General features: G+C 39.5%; 1 protein-coding gene and 1 non-coding gene across 7 annotated transcripts in view; both read left to right on the top strand.

The window, feature by feature from the left end:
• RHBDD1 (rhomboid domain containing 1) overlaps window positions 1-22,922 on the top strand; it is a 126,207-nt gene that overhangs the window by 62,455 nt on the left and 40,830 nt on the right. For 3 of the 6 annotated variants that reach the window (XM_026006339.2, XM_026006338.2, XM_072719370.1), the window contains exons 4-6: window positions 702-790; window positions 3,981-4,037; window positions 11,349-11,492. In XM_026006339.2, coding sequence (XP_025862124.2) covers window positions 702-790; window positions 3,981-4,037; window positions 11,349-11,492 — 290 coding nt within the window. The remainder of the gene's footprint in view (window positions 1-701; window positions 791-3,980; window positions 4,038-11,348; window positions 11,493-22,922) is intronic. The other 3 variants (XM_072719372.1, XM_072719371.1, XM_072719373.1) reach the window with 1 other exon arrangement.
• Window positions 9,613-9,741, top strand: LOC112925557 (small nucleolar RNA SNORA70). Its single transcript, XR_003236147.1, has one exon. It is a non-coding gene; the product is annotated as a small nucleolar RNA SNORA70 (small nucleolar RNA).

The following is a 22,922-nucleotide window of genomic DNA, read 5'->3' as shown; positions in this document are numbered from 1 at the left end:
AGTGCGCAAGAGCTGGGGGATTGGGAGGGCAGGGAGACTGGCCAGGTGATTTTTCTTTCATTTATTCTTCTACTCATTGAACAAAGACTTAGCTGGCTGGGGCTTGCCTTGAATTTAGAAGCAATTGACAAGTCTAGATGCTACCTTAAGAAGAATAGAACCAATTTAATGCCCTAACTCATCTTTCAGGCTGGAGGTTGAGAATTTTGTTTATTTTTGCTGAGTGATGGAAAGGTGCCTATGAAGACAACTTGGGGGGAAGGGGGTGAACATCCCAGGCTCCTCTACTGGGTTTGTCCTGCTCTTTGCCTCACTGGTCAGTGGTGTATAAAAATACAGCAACACTGATAGACAGCGAGCCTCACAGTGGCTGGGTAATTCAAGGTGTGCTTCGGGAAACACTGGTTTCATTTATGTTTTTGGATAAGAGCCACAGAGAAACACTGGAAGAAATAGAATGGGTTGTCTTGACAAAATGCTTCTCCTGGTCAAGGAGGGATACCGCACCTTAAACACGTGGTGGTTATTACTCATCGTACTTTTTTTTTAAGGTAGGAAAGGTGCTTTCGATAGAATGAAATGCTGCTCAGCATAAAGGACATGATATGGAACAAAGCCTGGAGACAGTGACAAAGTGACATGCACTGGACTGATGAGAAGATAGAATGTATCTACTCATAAACGGTCTCGTTCTCTCCTAGGACTTCCTTCGCCGGGCATCTGGCCGGGATTCTCGTTGGACTCATGTATACTCATGGGCCTCTGAAGAAAATAATGGAAAAATGTGCAGGTACAGAACAAAACACCTTTGGCCTGACAACAAGTTGGAAGTTCATCTTAATTTTAATGGAAACAGGAATAATCCCAAGTTTCCCTGTGGTTCAGCCTAGGAATTCCCTACTAGACTCTTTTTTTCTTTTTTTTAAAGATTCCATTTATTTATTTCAGAGAGAAAGCAAGGACAAGCATAAACAGGGGGGAGAGGGAGAGGGAGAGAGAGAAGTAGAATCCCTGCTGAGCAGGAAGCCTGATGCAGGGCTCCATCCCAGGACTCTGGGATCACAACCTGAGCCAAAGGCAGATGCTAACCTGACTGAGCCACTCAGGCGTCTCCCACTAGGCAAAACAGCTGGTATAGTCCTTATATTGCTCCAAAGAAAAGATGGCAAACCCAAATTGTAAACCTGAGGCTTTTTTAGGAGACAAATATGTTTACCTTCAACATTAATGGTACTTGCAGAAAAACCAGGATATTCTTGAAAATGCAGAGAACCAAAATGGGTTTCAAATAATACATTCTTCTGTAGTATTCCACGAATTAATATTATGTGTGCAAGGCAGAGTTACAAAAGAAAACCAAATCTGCCCTGAAGTGCAAGGCCAGTATTAGAAAGAAGTCAGAATGACCAGTAGGTTCTCAGCAGGCAGGATGCACATGTGTGCATGGCCAAACCCAAGTCTTCTATTGTTTGAAGCATGGCTCCTGCTTTTGAAAGTTTTGTTGGCTGGTTGGTTTTTTTTGTTTTTGTTTGTTTTGTTTTTGTTTTTGTTTTTTGCTTTTTTTTCCTGTCAAATTGATGCTCAATGAAAATACTTTATTTTATTTAGAAATATATGAATTTTTTAGCCCTCTTAATTTAAAATGCTATACTGGCTTTGACTAATAGGAAAACTATTTTGCAAACACTTGTTTTATAGACCAAATGAGTTCCAATATTTCATCTTTTATTCATGGGAAATCTTCTGAGACTATTTTACCTTTCCTTGAACCATAAATAATTTGTTTTCACAGTTTGTGCCGATGACTGGTATTCTTGAGAACCATATAATATTCATGATATCAGAAAGCTTTCCAGGCATTGTGCTGCCGTCTTTATTCGTGGGCTGTGTGCACTTTCAGATGATTTTTACAGGTTTTGTTGCATCTAAACAGATTCCCATTTTTCCTGCATTTGCTTATTACTGTGTTTTCAGTATGTGTGCTTAGAGAAGGCAGTGGGAACCACATTTATTGAAAATGTCCAGTTCCATTATATTTTTGATACAACTTAATTATGGAAATCTAGTAACGAGCTTTGTTGCCCCAATGCTCTCAGTACAGATAAAGGAAAAGAAATGATTCTTGGGAGCTTAATATTTTCTTTCACTTTTCTACGTGTATCTGAAGTTGAAGTGGTTTGTCAAGCTTTCCACAGACATTTTATGGAATTGAGGGAAGCATTCTGATTATAAAGAGGACTTCCCCCACAATTTTACCATTTGTGCTATTTACTTTCCTTCCTAAAACCTTGCCTATTTATTTTGGAGACTTACTTTTTATATCATGTCATTCTAAAAGTATACAGTAGAGACTTAAATATGAAAAGTTGAAACCAACATTCCGCGCTATTTACAAATAGCCTGCAGTCTTTCTGCCTTTTATTTATTTGTTTGTTTGTTTGTTTGTTTGTTTGTTTCTGGGGAAGCCGGAGAAAGATCTAGAGTGGTGTGACATAGGTACCTGGTGGAAAAGAGCCAAGAGCGTGAAGCTGCTCTGTGATAACTCCTGGAGAAAAGGAGCATCACACTGAAGCTCTGCTGTTTCTCCCACCCTCTTTCCCTCCCTTCAGCAGCGCTGAATCCACTGTCCTGCTGCCCTTTTAAGGACAGAGTAAGAGAAGTAAGCACCATGGCTTACTGGATGGGGTGGCTGGGGGTGAGTTCTCTGGATAGCCAGAGCACCTCTACTTGTACAGAGGGCCTCAAAGCCCAAGCAAAGACTCTCTGAGGTCTACAGGAACCTCTAAGGAACTGCAGAAAGTATAGAAGAGCCTCAAGGTTTTCTGCATTCTGTTCCCTAGAGAGCTGGCCCCAAGCAAAAGAGAGTTTATGTTAACAGTTGTTTAGAAATCATTTTAAATGACCTTGGCTTCATTATAAAGAACCTCCCCAGTTGTTGGAAAGATCATCAGTTAAGGCCTTATGGCTGTTGTGTTCTATGGGTTGATGTGTCTTGCTTTTATGCCAGCACGACACTGTTTGGATTACTACAGCTTTGTGATACAGATTGCAGTTAGGAAGCGTTAGGATGGCGGTTATCAGAAAGACAGGAGATAAGAAGCATTGGCGTGGATTTGGAGAGAAGGAAGCCCTTGTGTACGGTTGGTGAGAATGTAAATTGGTACAGCCATTATGGAACACAGTATGGAGGCTCCTTGAAGAATTAGAACTACCTGAGGATATAGCAGTCCCACTTCTGAGTGTATATCCAAAGGAAATGAAATCAGCGTCTCCAGGAGATATTCACACTCCCATATTCATTACAGCATTATTCACAATATGCCAATAGAGGGTGAAAATATCCATCAGAGAAATGGTTAAAGAATATATGTGTGTGCATGTGTGTAGTGGACTTATTCAGCTATAAAAATGAAAGAAATCCTGTTGTTTGTGACAAAATGGATGAACCTGGAAGATATTACCCTAAGTGAAATAAGTCAGTTACAGAAAGACAATTACTATATGGTCTCACAAATACTGTATGATCTTACATGTGAAATCTAAAAAAGTTGAACTTATAAAATCAGAAAGCAGACAGAGGCTGGGGACATGAGAGAAATGGTCACAGAGTACAAACTTCTAGTTATAAGATGAATAAATTATGGGGGTCTAATGTACAATACGGTGACTATAGTTAATAATACTGCCTTGGATCCTTGAAATTTACTGAGAGTAGATTTTATGTTTACACACACTCAAAAAGGTAACTGTGAGATAATGGGTATATTAATTAATTTTGTAATAATCGTTTCATATGTATGTTGAAGCATGTTGTTACATGCCATTAAGGTATGATGTTACAAATCATGCTATGTACCTTTTAAGAATTCATGTTGTACAACCTAAATGCATGCGATTTTTTGTCAGTCAGACCTCAATAAAAGCTACAGTGAGGGAATCCTTATGGCTACAATTAAAATGTTTGTTTCCTTCATATTTAGGCATTTTCCCCTCCAATATTCATTATCCAGGACAGCAGCACCACTTTAATAGTTCAGGTAAGCACTTTATTTCATCTAATACATTTTATCTTAAAAAAATCCTAGAGTTTGCCAGCATCGAGCCGCCAAAAGGTCATATTAGCTTATGCTGTTGTAGAGTCGTCCACACATATGTGCTTATGCTGCTAACATGCCCGAAAGCTAGATGGAGCTAGAGCCCAGGGAGCGGATTTGGGTGAATTTGAGAGAGAAGGCCAGGGAAGGAGGTAACTCTGGCCTGAAAGGATTGTATGGTTGTTATGAGATCTCTCAGCCATGGTAGGAATCATAGTAGACCCAGGGCCCTTGATTCTTGGTCTACACATCCAGATTGCCTGCTGAGTGTTAGAAGTTGGTTTCAGATCTACGATTCTCTGCAGTTCATCCCACCTACACGTTCAGGAAGAATCACACCTAACCTCAGAGGCTAAAATAGGCATTCCTCTTATAGTTACTACCATGCGACTTAAAGAAGAGAATGCGTTTTTTCCATATGTCTTTGCGAGTATGTAGAAAGGACATCTGACCTGTTTTAGGTTAAGGGCCTTATGTTCCATGCTGAGGAGGCTGCCCTGCATTCCCTGGGCCAGTTCTAGCAGACAGGTGTTAAAGAAGCCTTAGGCTGTGGAGGTCTGTCTTTTATAGTTGTTTCCACTGGAGAACCATGTGATCCCTCTGGTGCTGGTTTTTAAGTCCTTTAAAGTGGGTCTAAAGTAACTTTTACTGTAGGGTTACTTCTATGCTAGTATTGAGGTGTCACTTTTCTAGGATCTTTCCTGAATGGCCTTTGTTCAGCAAAGACTCTCTGTTCTGGTTGGTTGGAAAGCAGAGGTCTACCAGCCCCGCCTGAGCTCCTGGAATTCTTCATCGTCCTTGGCCTGGTCTCATGGCATTTCACCCACACATGCATGGCTTAAAAATTCAGCAAAATCTCCAGGCGGCCTGTGCAGATTCCTGAAGGTTTTTCTGTGCACTTAGTTTTCTCCTTTGCTCTTTTCTGTCCTGCAGATTTCAGGTCCACTCAAGGAGTCTGTTGCACCTGCTTGTGTCCCCTGTCCCTATGCCACAGTCTAGAAAGCACCCTTCAGGCTCCTTTCCTTTCTCTCAAGGATCAAAATCTTGTATTGCCTGTTACACAATGTCTGAAAACACTTATTTCATATATATTTTCTAGTTTCCTACTTGATTATGGTGGAAGGGCTAGTTCAGTCCCAGTGAATCCTTCCTGGCAGTGATAGAAGTCCAGTTCAGCAGAATTAATGTGGTGCATTCAGTGTTCAGCCTGATAGGGAGGAGTACGGTTGCGGTTATTGGAAGTTATTCAGAGGAAGTGGAAGGTAAGGGTTTTGAATGAGTAAGGAGAAGTTAAGGAAAGCGGTGGGAGGAAAGGGCTTTTCAGGCCTTTATTAAAGGCCTGTTTGAGATTATCCAGAATGTGTTGGAGTGCCACTAAAGGATTTAATCAGTGGAGTGATACTATTGGAGTTACATTCAAGCTCTGTTTTTGATGTAGTTATAAAGACTTGGATCACGATCATCAACCCTGGCTATATATATGAATCACCTGAGGAGGTTTTTTTGTTTTTGTTTTTAATATATCCGTGCCTTGAATTCATCCCAGACCAATTAAATCAGAATGAGGATAGAGACAGGAACTTGGACTTTTTTTCTTAAAGCTTTCCAGGTGATTTTAATGAGATCAAGAACAAAAATCATTGGTCTAGGTGATGGGGTTTACCTAGACTTGGGGATCATGGAAGTGAATGCTGTTGCTACCCCAAGAAAAACCTCACTTTTGAGGCTTTTGCCTCTGCTAATTTGAATGATTAAAATACTAGAAACGTGGTCTTGGTGTGGGAGAGGAACCATTGTTGAATGATGCCAGCTGATCTGCTTCTATCTGTGGTCTCACCTAAAGAGAAGTGTGATGATTAATTAGTTACTAAGCTGATAAATATACTCATTTGGAAGAGCATCGATTCCTGTTAGTCGTTGGTCCTGGAGCTCACACTGACTTAAGCATAAGAGCTTCATTGGCCTGCCTGACTAGGAAGAGGTGGCTTAGGAAGACCATTTTGGTTCTCCTATTGTGGTTTCTCACTTCCTATTGACTATTCCCTCCACTTCACAAGGAGCATAGCCTCTAACACCTGAAGTTGGCAGAGGATAAAGGGCTTTTCAACTGTTGATTTTTTTAAATCCCCAAAAGTAACAGGAATATTCCTCTGGACAAAGAGAATAAGAACATACCTGTGCACAGACATGCCTTCACCTATCGTACATTCCCTAGTCCTAATGTCTTCTGTGACAGCTGGGGAATTGAAGTTTAGAAATGTTAAGTCATTTGGCTAACGTCATACAAATGTGATAAAACCGGGACCAAAAATGCAACTCCTTGATTCCAAGCCTCTGCTTTTTCTCTATTACAAGGATAGGAGATGGACATTCTGTTGGTTTATCTTTACAAAATAGGGCAGTTCCCCTTATTGTCTTTTCTTTTCTTTCCTTTTTTTTTTTTTTTGGCATTTATTAAAAAAAAAAAAGTAAAAAGGGAAACCTTCTCCTTTCCTCCTTCATATGGAAGAAGCATAAGCCTAACAGACACCACAGAATTAAAGGGCGAAATAAAAGCCCCTTTTACCTTTCTCTCTTATCCCCTGTAAGATTACCATATTTATATTCCTTCCTCTGAAGTGACTGGATTTCTTCAAAAGCAGAGCTACATAAGGCCAGGTGGCCATGCTAATGGTCATCTAGGGAACTTGTAGGAGAGCATATGTATCCCTTACAAGTAATGATTTATGCTTAATATGGCCGTCCTTAGCTGGAAGTGTCTTTTATAGGTCAAAGAACCTCATGAATGTTTAAAAAGCTGTTACCAATTTTTCTAATCTTGGTGGTGTTTCTTGATCTCTTTTGCCATGAAATCCTGGTATGTGTATAAGGAACAGATGGAGTAGTTAATAGAATAATGATAACCAGAATTCCTTTTACTACAGAGCCAAAGGATATAGCTACAAAAGAGTATTAGACTGCTATTCGTCACAGGATATAATTTAAACTTATTTATCTTAAGTGTTTGATTGTTGGGTTTTTCCAGCCATGTTTATTATGAAGATTTAAAAATATCTGATTGGGCCAGCAGAACAGCTGAAGAAAATTTTTTGTCCTAGGGAGACCTGTTCTCATTGTAATAGATATTGATAGGAGTTTTGGTCTTCTTGATGATTTATGACTGATGAGATAGAACCTTCAACCGCACTAGTCTTTTTGACTTAACACACTGAAGCTTTCCCTTTCTCTCCTCATGTTTTGTCTGACAAGTACCAAATTAGATTTTATAATATTCAGATGTTTAGAGTTGTAGACTTTATTTCATTAAGGCGGTGCTGGGTTGGTTTTTAAATAAGAAACAACATGAAGAAAAAATGTTTCTCTATGTCAAGAAAATATTGCCTCAAATTGTAGCAAATTTACCTGGCAGTTGAAACTCTATAGATGTATGGGGTATTTCTGATATCTGTACAGATGGGTATTCAGAGCTTTGGGGTTATTTTGGGTTTTGAATTAGCTGGACATTTTCGAGGATAGATAGGTAGAAGTGCCACTTAGAACTTGTATAACAGAATGACTTTCCACAGGGGTTTGAAAGCGGTAATGAGCCATATGGGAAAGCGCCCAATGTGCTTTTTTTGTGTTGCAATAAAATAATTGGCACTCTTAGGGAATTGGGCAGTCTATCTGTTGAGGGATTGTGGAAGCATACCATGGTATTCAGCAACTTATCCATAAGTATTCTATTATGTTTTGGAATCGTTGCCCCTTTCTTTTGTTCTTTGTGAAGTAGACATATTGATGGTATTTTAACCATTTGCCCTTAATAAAAGGTTTTTATTGTTGTTTTGGTGAGAAATCTAGAAAACAATGTTTGTAGCAGTGCCATAGTCTTCTTTATGCTCAGGATATAAGATTTGCTGGTGGGTGGTCCCTAACATAGCAGTGGGAGCTAAATTTTTTTGCGGGTCTGCTGGGGAGAGACCAATTTAAAGAAGTGTATCCTTTTTTTAAAAAAAAAAAAGATTTTATTTATTTATTCATGATAGAGTCAGAGACATAGGCAGAGGGAGAAGCAGGTTCCCTGAAGGGAGCCTGATGGGGGGACTCGATCCCAGGACCCAGGATCATGCCTGAGCCAAAGGCAGATGCTCAACCACTGAGCCAGCCAGGTGCCCCCGGAGGTCCTTTTTTAAATTTGAATCCAGATCTAACTTCAGTCCTACACTCCTGTGAGGATTTGGGAAATTTACTTATATCCTTCCCCTATTTTATTTTTTTTCCTTCCTCTGTTTTAAATATGAAGATGTTAATTTTGTGATACAGGAAACAGGAGAGAGAATGTGGAAGTTGGGTTCTTGGACATATTTAGTAAATTCCCTCTAATTTTTTACTACTCTAGGAGCAAGGCTTGTCAGAATCAGCCCCCCAAATCCAGAACAATTTTATTTAATGTTTATTAACTTTGTTAATCATTCGCTTTGTAACTTTGAAGGACATCTTGTAAAATATTACAAAGAAGAGTGTTGTAATAATCATTAAGAATGGGCAAGGACTCTGAATAGATCACTGTCCAAAGACAATGTACAAGTGACCAACAAGCACATGAAAAGATGCTCAATATCATTAATCATTTAAACCATAATGGGATACCACTTAAACCTACTGGGCTGGCTATAATTGCAAAGATAGGTAGTAACAAGCCTTGGTGAATATATGGAGAAATCTGAACCCATAAAATGTAAAATAATGCAGCTTTGGAAAACATCCTGGCAGTTCCAAATGGTTAAACATAGAAGTTCTTATGACCCAGGAATCCCACTCTTAGGTATGTACACAAGAGAAATGAAAACATATTTCTGTATAAAAACTTGTCCATGAATGTTTATAGGAGTATAATTCACAAGTGTCAAAAGGTGGAAATAACCCAAATGTCTATCAGTTGATGGATGTGATAGAATCATGCAATGGAATATTATTTGGTTGCAAAAGGGAATGAAGTACTGATTCATGCTACAACATAGATGAACCATGAAAATGCTGTGCTAAAGGAAACAAACCAGACACAAAACACCACATGTTGTATGATTCTATTTATATAATTGTCCAGAATAGACATAACTATAGAGCCAGAAAGTAGATTCTGGTTCCTTAGGGAGGGGTAGAAGATGATAGCTAAAGGGCACAGGTTTGTTTTTGAGGGTGATGAAAATGTTCTAAAATTGACTGTGGTGGTGGTGGCACAAATCTCTGAATATGTACTAAAAGCCATTGAGTTGTATACTTTAAATTGGTGAAATATATAGCATGTCCATTATGTCTTATTCAACCTGCTATAAAAACATAACCAATAGACACATGTAACATGACAAATATTTGTGTAAATGTGTATAATTATGTTAGATTATCAGCCCAAACTAGATCAGTATGTTTTATTTTCATTTCATTGTTTATATGAAAATAAAGACTTTGGGAGTGCCTGAAAATTCTTATGGGAAATGAATTGCTTCCCTTTTTAATATTGTATTTTATTTTTAACCGGCACAAAAGTAAATTTTAAAATAGCCTCGGGACCCCTGATGTGCCATCGCTGCAAACAGTAGCCTCCTTGGCAGTGTATGCAGCTTATTGTCTATACAGGTTGCCCTAAGGGTCCTTGGAGACAGCCCTTTCCAGTGGACTTTGAGGTCTTACCTCATGCTAACTCCAATCTAGGCTGCAGACAGGTATGCGGGGTGCCTTTGAGAAGCCTCAGGGCACAGTAGCCAGAGTCCCATTGGCCAAGTCATCATGTCCATCTATACCAAGCTGCAAAACAAGGAGCATGTGATTGAGGCCCTATACAGGGCCAAATTCAAATTCCCTGGCCACCAGAAGATCACATCTCCAAGACGGTGGGGGAGGGGGGCTTTACTAAGTTTAATGTGGATGAATTTGAAGACAAGGTGGCTGAAAGGAAGCTCATCCCAGATGTCAGTGGGGTCAGATACATCCCTGATAGTGGCCCCTTGGACAAATGGAGAGCTCTGCACTTGTGAGAACCCTGGCACTGCCAACTCCCTATTTATGCCCACCAATAAATCCTACTTCCTGTCCAAAAAAAAAAAAAAAGTAGCCTTAGGATCAATTAGCAAATATTCTGAATATGAAATGTTAATTAACCAGATTCTGCCCTACAGTATTCCTCTTTTTGGCTTGATTGTGTATTTTTTTTCCCTGAAGCAATAAGAAATTTGAACTCAGGTTATATACCATGTTGGGTGATATGAAGACCTGTGAGACAGGACTCAAAGTAAAGGATAGGAATGTTCATCAACAACAAAAAGCGCATTAATTAAACATTTGAAAACTCATCCCCAAAGGGTATGTTAATGAGAGGAAAGAAGGGATATAGTTAAACAGACTCTTGTCTTCCTTCTCATTACACCAGAATTAGATTGGTATTCTTTGGGGGGAAAATTCTCTTCCAAACAAATTACATCAAAATGAGCAATTAAAGAAAATGTAAGGAGTAAACTCAAACCAACTTAAAAAGATGGATGGAAGCACCTTGCAAAAGCGAACTCTGCTCTGTGATTGACCTTCATTAATGGAATATGTTAAGTCTGATACTTAAAGCGTTATTTAATGAGCAGGTTGTTTCTTCTCTCATTCTGTCTAGCAACCAATTACTTGAAAGTGCTTTTAATAGAAACTATGTTTTTGACATAAAATTATAAGTATAGAGACATCGCCTTGTATATGTCTATGAAGTTACTTACTGTCCAAAATATCATATCCAGCACAGAAATCCTGTGGTCCCTGCATTAAATGTTAGTCTGTCGCTCATTGTATGGAGCCACTCGACAGAAAGGCTTTATCAACTATCATTTCAACTGTGCCCTTGATTCTCGTCAGGACTCCACAGAAAATACTCCCAAGTATTGCGGAGCTCTAAACTGCAAGAGCCCACTCCAGATGAAAACAGGTCATACCAGCCCCTCTCCACTACCACTCAGACCTTCTAAATTAATATCTTCTTCCTTTATAGCACATAAGGACATGCGAGAGCATGTGCAGTCCCACATTGGGCACTGTGGGCATGTACAACACTAATAAGAGTATCATTGCCCATGCTCATGGAGGAATTCTCCCTTTATCATCTTTTCTTTCTTGGAACTTATTACTGTACTCAGAGTGATGACCTAAATCATTTTATTGTCTTTGCTTACAGATGGGAAGAATGGAAAGAACAGTACATGGCCATGTTCTGTAACTTTTTCCTTGTGCCTGTAGGCTACTCCGGATACCAGGATTATTACCCATATGGCAGGCCAGGTTACCCTGAAGAGGCACCCATGAACTATAATGCTTACACAGCAGGACTCAGTGAGGGGGAACAGCTGGAGAGAGCATTAAGAGCCAGCCTCTGGGACCGAGGTAGGAATTCTGCACCCTTCACTTCTAAAGCATACCTCACATGGTGAGATGGTCTCAAAAAGGACTATTTGTAGCAAATTAAACTTTAAATAGTTTATAAAAAGGATATGTAGATGAAAAAAATGTGTGCAGATTGTGATTACAAAGAATGGGGTGTGATGCCATATTCCCAGCAACCTAAGCGAATAAGGTGCCAGACTATGTATGTATTGTTAAAGTCGTTCTTTTTATAGGCCCACCACACTCCTCAGTGCCTTGGCATTTCTGTGGGGAAACTTAAAAAAAAAATTCTTAGGTGCATGAGAAAAGGAGTTTACTTTGGAATTCATATCTACAAAGTAGGCTGTGTGTCACTCTATGTAAAAGTATTTCCCACAAACCTCCCCCAAAATCACATGGACAGCTTGATAAGAATTTAAACTTAGGGTTCTACTCCAGACCTACTGAAGCAACCTCTCTGGGGGCAGAGCCTTGGAATTTGTACTTTCAACAGGCCTTCCAGAAGAGTCTTTTACAGACTGACATATGAAAACCACTGTGTATCTTGCCATCTTTGTCACGGGTTTGGCTTACCACTGTTATTATCATTTTAGTGACTAAAAACCACCTATTCATTTGTTCAGTAAGCATTTACAAAGGTCTTACTATGTTGCATGGACTGTGTTAGGTAGAGAATACAGAGAGGTATTCAAAGTTCACAGTCTCAGAGGAGATGCCTGCCAGATGCCACAGTGAACAGGTAACCACAGTATCAGGTGCTCAGGGGATAGTGCTCAGGCTAAGTGCTAGAGGCAAGGAGAACGGGTGAGCTCTTTCTTAACTACACCTACTAGACTCTCACAGAGGACTTGGACCTTCAGGAATGTGTCGAGTTTATGGATTGTGGGCCGGCCTTCCAGGCAGGAGTCAGTATCATACAGACAGGGAAGGAAAGGCATGGTCAGCTAGCCCTCACTTTTTATCCAAGCCTTGAGAGAAGAAAGGGAAGAAGAGTGGGGAGCGAGGCTGCAGCCTGGTCACAGAGGTCCTAGAATTAAGTAAACCAAGTGGAAAGTGGACCTGGTATGTGGTGTAAGTGCCAGTAGAGTCCTGCATACAGTAGCGACATGATCAGAGCTATGCTCTATGAATCTGGCAACTGTCATTCCACAAACCAGGACTGAGCACCTGTGGGGGGCACCAGTCATTATGCTAGATGATAGGAATGCATCCATTATGACAACTTAACTTCTGACTTTAAAGAATACAGTCAATAGCAGTAGTGTGCATGGAGGTAGAATGACAGCCATAGTCTGAACAAGATATAAAAGCCTAATTGAGGAAGGTGGTGGGAGCCAGGGTAGCGGGGGAACGGAGAACAGGTAAGTCAGTAGTCCTTGGGTAAAGAGTATCAGAATTGTAGTGTAAAAGTCATCTACTACTATGTAACAGATCGCTCTGCCATGGCATATATATATATATATACATGGGTCAGCTGGCAAAGTTTACAAGATCTTGCCTAGCCGGTATGCTGAGGTGTCTGCAGTGGGTTGCGTGGAGCTGGCTGCTCCAGGATGATCCATTTACCTGCCTGACTGACTGTCATCTGAGGTGATGGTGGAGATGAGGCCTCACGCCCCTCCTCATGTAGCAGGCTAGCCCTGGCTCATCTGCTAGGCCTCAGCCCAAGGATTCCAGAAGAGTCAAAACAAGCAAGGCTTGTGTAGGTATACAATCAATTCCACTGTATTTGTTTGCTGAAACAAGTCACTGCCCAGACTCATGGGATTCAGAAACAGACTCCACCTCTTCATGGCAGGAGCTGCAAAATTGCATTGCAAAGAATATGGATAGAAGGAAAGGTAGAGAATTAAGGCCATGCTCATAATCATCATGTGGCATATACTTAAGGTTTACTAGAATCACAATCATAAGCAGCATGCCTTAGCCTTGGAATCCCAAATTTTGGGGGTAGGGCCCCAGAGCCTATATTAAAATAAATTTTAATGGTTTTACTCTTATGCACATAGGAGTTTAATCACTACTAGGTGAGATAAAAAATACTATGGGACAAATGAGGTTGGAGCAAAGCTACTGAGAATGGACTTTGTATCAAACTTCATTTAGGACCCCAAAGGGACAGTGAGAGGGAATTTTTTGAAGTAACGTAACTATTGTGTATCTCAATTATTGTGGTGGATACAAAACTCTGTATTTGGCAGAACTCCCATACCTGTACATCACAAAGACTGAGTTTTCCTATAAAGAAATTTTAAAGAGGTAAATAAAAATTAATTAGGAACACAATGAAATAATTGGTGGTCCTGCAAATACCATCCAGGGGTAAAAAATATATATATATATATGTCACTTAGAAGGTTATTGAGAGACAGGACAGTGATAAAGTGATAAAGTATCACCTCGTGGCAGAAATGCTAGTAACAAAGAGAAAGGTATACCTTTGCAATGGAGAGATTTGGCAGTTAGCACCTGAATGCTGTGATCAAGCTCAGCAGTATTACTAGTGAGGTGGCCTATTGTGTGTCTCCTGATATGATGTGGGATGAGGAGCACAGCATCATGTTCTTGTTATGACATATTCTTGCTAAAAGTGTTTTACCTGACTCTGAGTCTTCTGTTGTGTCAATATACTGGAAATAACCTGGGATAGAGGAACAAAGTGAGTAACACCATGGAGAAATAATCAGACAAAACATGGGATTTCTACAATTCATTGAGACTGGTCTCCTGGAAGAAAAAAAAATCCGCATCAAAAAGAAAAAAACAAACAAACAGTGTGTGGTTTTGCATTCAAAGGAAATAACAAACATAACATGAGAACCTTGAAAAACTAACTATAAAAGCATTTTTTTAAATAAAACTGGAATTTTGTATTTGGACTAGAGATTAGAAGTTGTTAGGGAAGTAATCTGACTTTCATGGATGTGTTAACAGTATTGTGGATAAGCAACAGAATGACTCTTATTCTTGGGAGATACACACTGAAGTATTTAGAAGCAAAATAATGTGATGTCTGCAACCTACTTTGGAAGGTCAGCCAAAACAACCCTGTCCTGTCTCTCTTACTACCCCTCTACAAGTACTGCACTCAAATAAATTTGGAAAACACCACAGAACTATAAACATATAGCAAACTATACCCCATTAAAGATCCAGAATGACGCTGGTATACTGATGATTCTAATGAGTTTTACAATTAGGAAACCAATTTATTACATTAATGTTTTCTAAACTTCTTTGACCACAGAACTTTCTTTTCAGCAAATGATTTTAAGAGCATATGGAACTATTTCCAAGAAAACTGACCTAAGAAGACTTCTTGCAGTGCATTATACAGTAACAGGTGGCAGCAAAGGAATTAGCTTTACACATTGTTCATATTAATTTCAGTTTTATTTCCTTTAAAACACTTGGTGATTGCCTTATTAAGAATAAGGAACTAAAGACACACTGTTGTAAATATTTAATATTTTGTGGCCTTTTTATCCCTATAGAAAAAATACTTGGTTTGAATTTTATTTTATAAAATTCTGACCATATATACATACTATCCTGTACCTTTCTTGCTCTCATTCAATGTTATATTGTAATCAGATTTTCATATCACAAAAATTTTTGAGCATACAGATCTTCCATATAATATCTTAGAGTTATACCTAAGTATGTTTTTTTGGAGGGGGAGGTAGGCTATTGTAAAGAGTAATTTTAAAAAAAGAATCTATTTGTTGAGATTATTATATATTTTTTTCTTCTTTAGTCTGTTGACATACTAAATTATTTTGCTTTTCAAAATTGAGGAAGGTTTGCTTTCCCAGGATAAGTTCCACTTGGTTGTGCCATTTTATGGTCCACCCTGGTGAAAACACCATGTGCCCCTGAAACAGATGTGTATTCTGCTCTGGTTGGGTGGAATATTCCATAAATGTTAATTAGATTAACTTAGTCTAGCATTCCCCGGGTCTTCCATTCCCTTCTGATTATCTACTTGTTCTATTGCATACTGCATTTTGAATTAAACAAATTGCTCCCAGTAATCCCAAATGCACATTGTTGCTGTGGTTACCCTCTGTACACCAGGCACTTCAGGTTCCTCTAGTGTTACCTTGTTTTTTAGGGTGGGGGCTGGTGAGGTTTTCTCAGTGTTTGCTTGACCTTGGATCTCAGCCCTTCCTCTGTGCAGTGGCTTGGGTAGGCTCCCCATCCGCTCTCATGACTCTCTCCCAGGGGTACACTGCCGCTGCTTCTTACTCTCTGTTTTGCAGTCTAGGGGTAGGAGGCAAGTGGGGTACACATTGGCTAGGCCTTGATCTCAGTGATTGTGTGCCTCGGCTTGGAGGTGTGGCCCTCTGAGTGTTTCTGGCCCTCCCCCACATTTAGAGGTTGGTGTTGATTTCCCCTCCCCCTTTCCTAAGCTGCCCTGGCTTTCACCATTTCCATTAGGGAAACAGTGGTTTTTGCCTTTCTTCCAGGCACTAGATGGCTTTTGTTCCATAGGGACAGAGAAGAAGGGTCTATGCAGCCTATTTTATAAAAACCTTTCCTGCCAGGGTTGCTGTTCTTTCTCCCAGGACTGAACCAGGAATGACAAAGGGTACTTTTGGGGCACTCTCACCTGTCTGTTTTGGGAGGCCCACTGGAGGTTCTGAGAAGAACCTAAAAGTGGGTGTGAGTTTTTTATATTTTAGCACCCAGTATGCTTTGTGTTATATGTTCTGTGAATACATCCTGTGTTCTCTTGCTAGCTCACACTCAGCCTTTAGCAGTTTATTCATGGTTTTGGCTAAATTCTTTTTATTAGTTGCCAGTGGAGTCTGACCTAGGTAAGCAAGTGCTCCAGTGCCTTTGTAGACCTGTGTTGAGTTAGGTGCCCTACTGCCTCAGCCGTGTGATGAGTTCAGAAAAAGTTACTAATTTGTAGATTGCCTCACATTATGTTTGTTATAAGATAGCTTTCTATACCCCAAAGGGAAGCTGGAAGCATTCCTTGTTCTTCATCAGGGTTTGAATCTATCATTCTTAGTACATTTATTTACTACCTTTTTGTTGTTGTTTAAATAAAGATATTTCCTCCATGAAGAAGGTAGAATCTGTAATCCTTTTTTTTTTTTATTTAAGGTTGGATAAGTACTTAATTTCTTCTCTTTGATTTCCAGAGTAAGAAGTTAGTGTAGTAGAGTAATACTGAGATTTGAAAGTGCCAACTAATAGAAATTCATTTGGTAGCATGCCAGTCCAGCAAGAAACATCCAGCACCAATTAGTTTCAAACTGTTCTTTAGTTAAATATATTGGAGGGGTAAATTAAAGAACCAAGGTAGCACATTTTTAAGTTCAGAATTTGCTGTTGTCATGGTCCTCACCAGTACCTGGCCATACAAATCCTGAAGCTCATGCCAGGAATAGTAAGACCAGAGTAGCCTTTCTAGTAGAAATATCGAAATCCCTATTATTTCAAGGAGCGTGCACATTTACTACCCTCAACAGAAATCTTGTCTTGTTCTGTTGGCAGTCTCCACTTTTATAAGCGAGTCCAAGAGGCAGCTGATACCACAATAATAGAAAAATTCTGGAAAAGAGCCATCTCTTTCTTTGAGTCAAAAGGCAGATGCCAAGTAGGAACATTAGCTCATTGCATTTTCCTCCACCCCTCCCCCACATCCTTCCATGTATAATTTGTGCCCTTTTTTTTTTTTTTTAATAGCCTGCCACCAAGTTCAGCTGGCGGCTGCGTACAAAGCTGTGTCCTTTTCAACTCCTATCTGCCAGGCTGAAGCATGTGCACTGGTTAAAGCTGGAAATCCTTACTGGCATGTAGAGTAACTTGTGCTTCTTTTCTTAGACTCTTCTGCAAGGCAAATGGCCACAATCACACTTTGGCTCTCTCGTGAAAAGCAAGCAGATCTGTCACCCCCCCTCCCCACACTGTACAGTTGGGGTTGCTGGTTAGCCATATGTGAAACTATGGTGGAATATACTACAAAGGTCTTGGCTTCAGAATGAAACCGGTTGCTGCTTTGTCTCTCAGTCTTTGGATGTGAAATTGCCAGGGAAGCCATTTTGGAAAAAAAAAATATTTAGGTTCCAAATTAATATCTCGTCCTTTTGTTGTTAACAGATTATTTGACAATATCTTTGAATCTCTTGTTCATAAGCATCATGTGTTTATAGGGACCAATTGAGACACATTTTAGGTAAAAAAAGAACAGAACTGTCGTATATTTTTCCTTTTACTGAAGCTGCACCCACGCATATAAGAGCAGCATTTGTTTTGTGTCTTTATTGTGTGTACATTTTTGAGAAAAATGAAGTACATTATGTTCATTCTTTTTATCTTCCCCAGTGTTGATACAAAGAGAAAATAACGGAAAAATCCGTGGCCTGCATTCAGTCCTGGGTTATTAATTAACTAGCTCTACTTGAGGTGTGAATGACTGAATCTTAATCAGACCTTCATTTTACTATTATTTTTTTATAATAAAGACTGGAATTGGGGAATAGTAAGTATTCCTTTTCCATTATTCTGTGGTAATGGACAGACTAGGAGAGGTGTAGCTAGAAAGAGGTGGTACAGGGAACTGTCAGGAATATTGGTGTGTGACATGTAGATCTCAGGGCTTACAGATCAAAGGCCATTTCAGGAATATAAATTCACACTGCTTTCTACAGAAGATCTACATCCATCAATACGTGGATTACGTGGTGGTATCTTATTCAGTTGCATGATTATATGATCCTTCTTTGGCCCAGTGTAGGCATAATGCAGTTGGCAGTTTTTAACATATGCAAATGTTCGTGGCTGGCCTGCTTGGCTTTGCAGAGGCATTGGAGGCCAGGACAGAGATGCACAGCTAATTCTGTGTGACCACTTACCTTTTTTTCCCCAGTAAATTGGTGTGTTTTCCCCTAGGAAAAGTTTCAATGTAATGAAAAACTACCATCTGCCAGATTGTCTAAAAGCAGTTTCATTGCAGAACACTTCCTTTGGATTATGATTCTTACTTGCTAGTCTCAGTGAAGTTGAATATTCGAGACTCTGTCTAGATGTCAAATTGTGCACGTAAAGAAACATAAGTATATGAGTTTTAAAATCTGTGAAACAACATGTAACTATCCCAGCCAGGAAAAACAAAATAATAAACTGAGTGGGGCCAGAGTTCTGTTTAGGTCCCTATTGTAAAGGAGCCGGCTTCTCTTGAGGTCCCAAATTTTAAAATATTAACCATAGCCTGCTGTTACTGAAATAGCAAAATAGAAATAAAGATACATGAAATTTAGACATATTTGGGAACTTGACAGTAATAGTTCTGTGTGTATTTATAATTTTTCCTCTGCCACCCCCCTACAGTCCCTGTATATTGAAAGCATTATTCAGATGCTAATGAGTAGATTTAACAATAAACGTATAAACAAAACGCTAATGAATTAATTCCACCCACCCATCGCCCCTCCATCCCCCTCACACTTGGAGACTGTTTTTGGGCTACCACATCTTAACAATTTCAGAGATGTTACCTTGCATACTCATGTGCTCGGATCATTATTCATTCTGTTACTCAGCAAATCTGTTATTTGAGCCTCTTGTATGTGTCAGATACTATTAAGCATTGTAGGCTACAGAAAGGAATAAATCCTGTTCTTTACTATCAAACCAAAAATATTACTCTTTTTGCTACACAGTAGATGATTTAAGTAATTTATTTCACTTCCGCTAATCAATATATCAATATTTTAGATTCATGAAAGAGATACAGTAACTTTTGAAAGATTTTTTTTGAGAGAGCATGTGTGTGTGTGTGTGTGTGTGTGCGCGCGTGCGCGCACACACACACACACACACGCAAGACGGGAGGGGCAGAGAGAGAATCTCAAGCAGGCTCCACACCCAGCACCAAGCTGCCCAGGGCTGTATCTTAGGATCTTGAAAGGCGAGCATGGTGGGACCTCATGGGTGAGGTCATGCCTGAGCCAAAATCAAGAGTCCGACACTTAGCCAACTGAGCCACCCAGGCACTCTTAGTAACTTTCAAAATGAGTTGATCACTTTACTTACCAATCTGTGAAATACCAAAGCAACCATGAGTCCCTAAATTATATAAGAATTTTATAAACTGGGCAGCCCGGGTGGCTCAGCGGTTTAGCGCTGCCTTCCACCCAGGGCTTGATCCTGGAGACCCAGGATCGAGTCCCATGTCAGGCTCCTGCATGGAGCCTGCTTTTCCCTCTGCCTATGTCTCTGCCTCTCTCTCTTTGTGTGTCTCTCATGAATAAATAAATAAAATCTTTTCTTAAAAAAAGAATTTTATAAACTATCAAGTTTACTAATACAATGATTTTGTATAGTCAAGCTATCTATACAGTTTTTAATTTCAGAAGTTATTGAGGTGTATATATTCAGTGTCTTACAAAATCAAATAATCCCAGAAAACTATGAATTTAGGCCTGATTAAGAAACTTTTGCTGTTTCTACAAAAATGTATTAATTTGGAAAAGAAATATCAAATAGTGCTTTAAAATTATAGTGGATCTTACATTCTTATTAATCAAACAACTGAGGGTATGAAGAAGTTTCTAATCCTACATATTTGTACTAAAATTTAAAACAAAAATGTCTTTTTTTTTTTTTTGAGCTGAAGGCCCAAACTTTTTTTTACATAGACTCAGTAGTTGATATTTTCAGTGACTTGGATTTTATTTTCTTTTTATTTGAGCCTTTCTAGTTCTTCTTTAGGCATTATAATTACACATCATTTTATACAATGTTTCGCATGACTGTGTCTTAATATTTCATCTTCATCTGTGAGTTGAACACCAGTGATGAGTTTGGTGTTTGTAAAGAGCCACATTGTTGAGCATATTTTGTTTTTTTTTTAATATTTTATTTTTCATGAGAGACCCAGAGAGGCAGAGACACAGACGGAGGGAGATGCAGACTCCATGCAGGAAGCCCGATGTGGGACTCGATCCGGGGACTCCAGGATCACGCACTGAGCCAAAAGCAGATGCTTAACTGCTGAGCTACCCAGGCATCCCCATTGTTGAGCATATTAAGCAAATGACTTTAGTTTAAATCTCAGGGAAGGATGTGTTATTGTGATCCTTTGCTTAATTTATTTAAATTATTTTTGAAGTCAGTGACAAAGAATGAGACAAAGTAGCGCCATTTTCAAATGTAACTGTTATATGTTGGTACTGAGAGTGGCCTTAAAGGTCATCATATCGGACACCTACTTTCACCCAGTAAGGAAACAGACTCAGAGAAGCCAAGAGACTTAGTATCCCATCACCATCTATATGCCTGTCTGTGAACTTGGCCTCAGTTACTGTTGACAGTGTCCTGCCCTGGGGATGCAGGTGTAAAGTAGACAGGTGTGAGGAGCCTGGGAGTCAGGACCTCTCTGGAAGGTGCTAGATTGGACTTACATTTCTAGGGCTCCCATGAGACCACCCTAGAGCTGAACCCCTGAATAATCCTTCTGGACTTGACTACGGACAGACTTTCAGCTTTCCCCTCCCGCCAAGGGCAGAGTCCACCTGGCCTTCAAGGTAAAGGGGAGATGGGTGAGGAAGTGTGACAGGTGGCTCTCATGTATGTGTGCTAAAATCTGTTAAGACATGTGCTGTGATTGCTGTGGGGGTCTGCTTTTGTTTTGCCACAGGAGTAGGCAACACTCAGCTCCTTTTCTGGAAGTTCTTCTTGAATTCCAGATGTCCTGAGGCAGATGGGGCTGAGGACCTGAGACAGGTGATGATGGGTACCTGAGCTCATCTATCACGGTCTTTTACAATTTGGGCAGTATTTGTTATTCTAGTTCTAAAAAGCAATATATATTCCAATTTATATATATAAAAGCAATATATTTTTGTGGAAAATACAAATAAGAAGACAAAAAAAATCCATAACCCCACTACCCAGAGAAAAACCACATAACATTTGAGATGTATCCTTGCAGCTACCCATAATGTAGGCACCCAGGAGAAAGCACTGCCAGTGTTTTGGTGAAGTTCTTTTCAAGTCAACAAGAATGAAGTGCCTCTCCATGGTGCTGGGAGGGTTCACATACCCACACAGCACATTACAAAATAAGCATTTGTAATTATCTTTGTTCTTTTAGATTGGAAAGTGACGGCACAGACCAATTAAATGATTTGCCCAGGGTCACAGTCTAAGTGATAAACACCAGGCAAGAAGGCCAGACTTCTGTGTTCCTAGTTGGGACACTTTTATATCATAAAGCGGAACCTCTTTAGAAAAAGCATTTCTAGGCCACAACTGAATTTGTCAGTTATAGTAGAGACTTTTTTTCATATAGTCAGGACATAATTGAGCTGGAGTTTTGTTTGTATTCTGGGAGGGGGATTGGCTGTTGTGATCTTCCTGAATTCAGAATCCTGAAAACTGAGATGAGTGTGGCCACTCTACAACAGTCTGGGCTACATCCAGAAGGACTGTATTCCTTATAGAATAACGATGGACCTCTTACTGTGGTCCTCACCTGTCCATAAATGATTAGCTAAGTTCTTTTGTTTGGTTGATTTTTGGTTTTGTTTAGGCAACAGATCCTGATAGAGTTAAAAATTGCGAAATCGTTCATGTGGGGAAAGAACACCTTTTTACGTAAGAAACCTGCATCTCAGGTACCTTATAGGACACACACATACACACACACACACACACACACAGACAGACAGAAGCTTGCTGTATACAATCATAAATCATCTGCTGAGCTATCATTCATTTCTACCAAAATTTATAGCATATGGGCGTGAAAATATTGTTTCTAATATGGACACATTAGCGACATTTTAATTAAGGATATTTGTGTCGTTCATTTAAGTAGGGCTCTATTTTTTGTTCAGTAGCTTTCCTTTTAGAAGAGAAATGATTCAGAACAAAAGAATAAATGTGCTCACATTAAGTGCGGCTTTAAGACATCAGAATTTTACACTAGGCTGTTACACATTTCTCCCTCTCCATGTGAGAGGGAATTATTCCCGTAGGAATTTCTACTGCTATCCACTCTGCCTCTCAAAGTCCTCTCGCTCAGAAAATGCACCGTCTTCCATCCGTTTTGTTGTGTTGTGTTGCTGGTAAGAAAAATCAAGAGTCATATGTTGGTTTCCATTTATTATAGAATCACAAATAACTTTCACAGTGGTCTAGTTTCATCACATGGCGGTTCTCCAAGGGTCCAGAACTATTTATAATTCTGTTGCACTTAGTTATGGAGAGCCAGATGTGAGAGTCATGCATAATATGTATTTATATATCATCATGAATCTCAATTAGGGACGAGAAATCTTCCTGTGTCACATCTGTGTTATTTAAATCTATTTTTGTTGTAACACAGGACTGAAATTGTGCAATGTTATGAAGATTACTATAAATATTAAGCTGATTAAAATTATATTGTAATCATCTACTTTGGAAAAA

This window comes from Vulpes vulpes, chromosome 9 (assembly GCF_048418805.1).
Source record: "Vulpes vulpes isolate BD-2025 chromosome 9, VulVul3, whole genome shotgun sequence".
Classification (NCBI taxonomy): domain Eukaryota; kingdom Metazoa; phylum Chordata; class Mammalia; order Carnivora; family Canidae; genus Vulpes; species Vulpes vulpes.
This window is presented reverse-complemented; position numbering and strand designations above follow the sequence as displayed.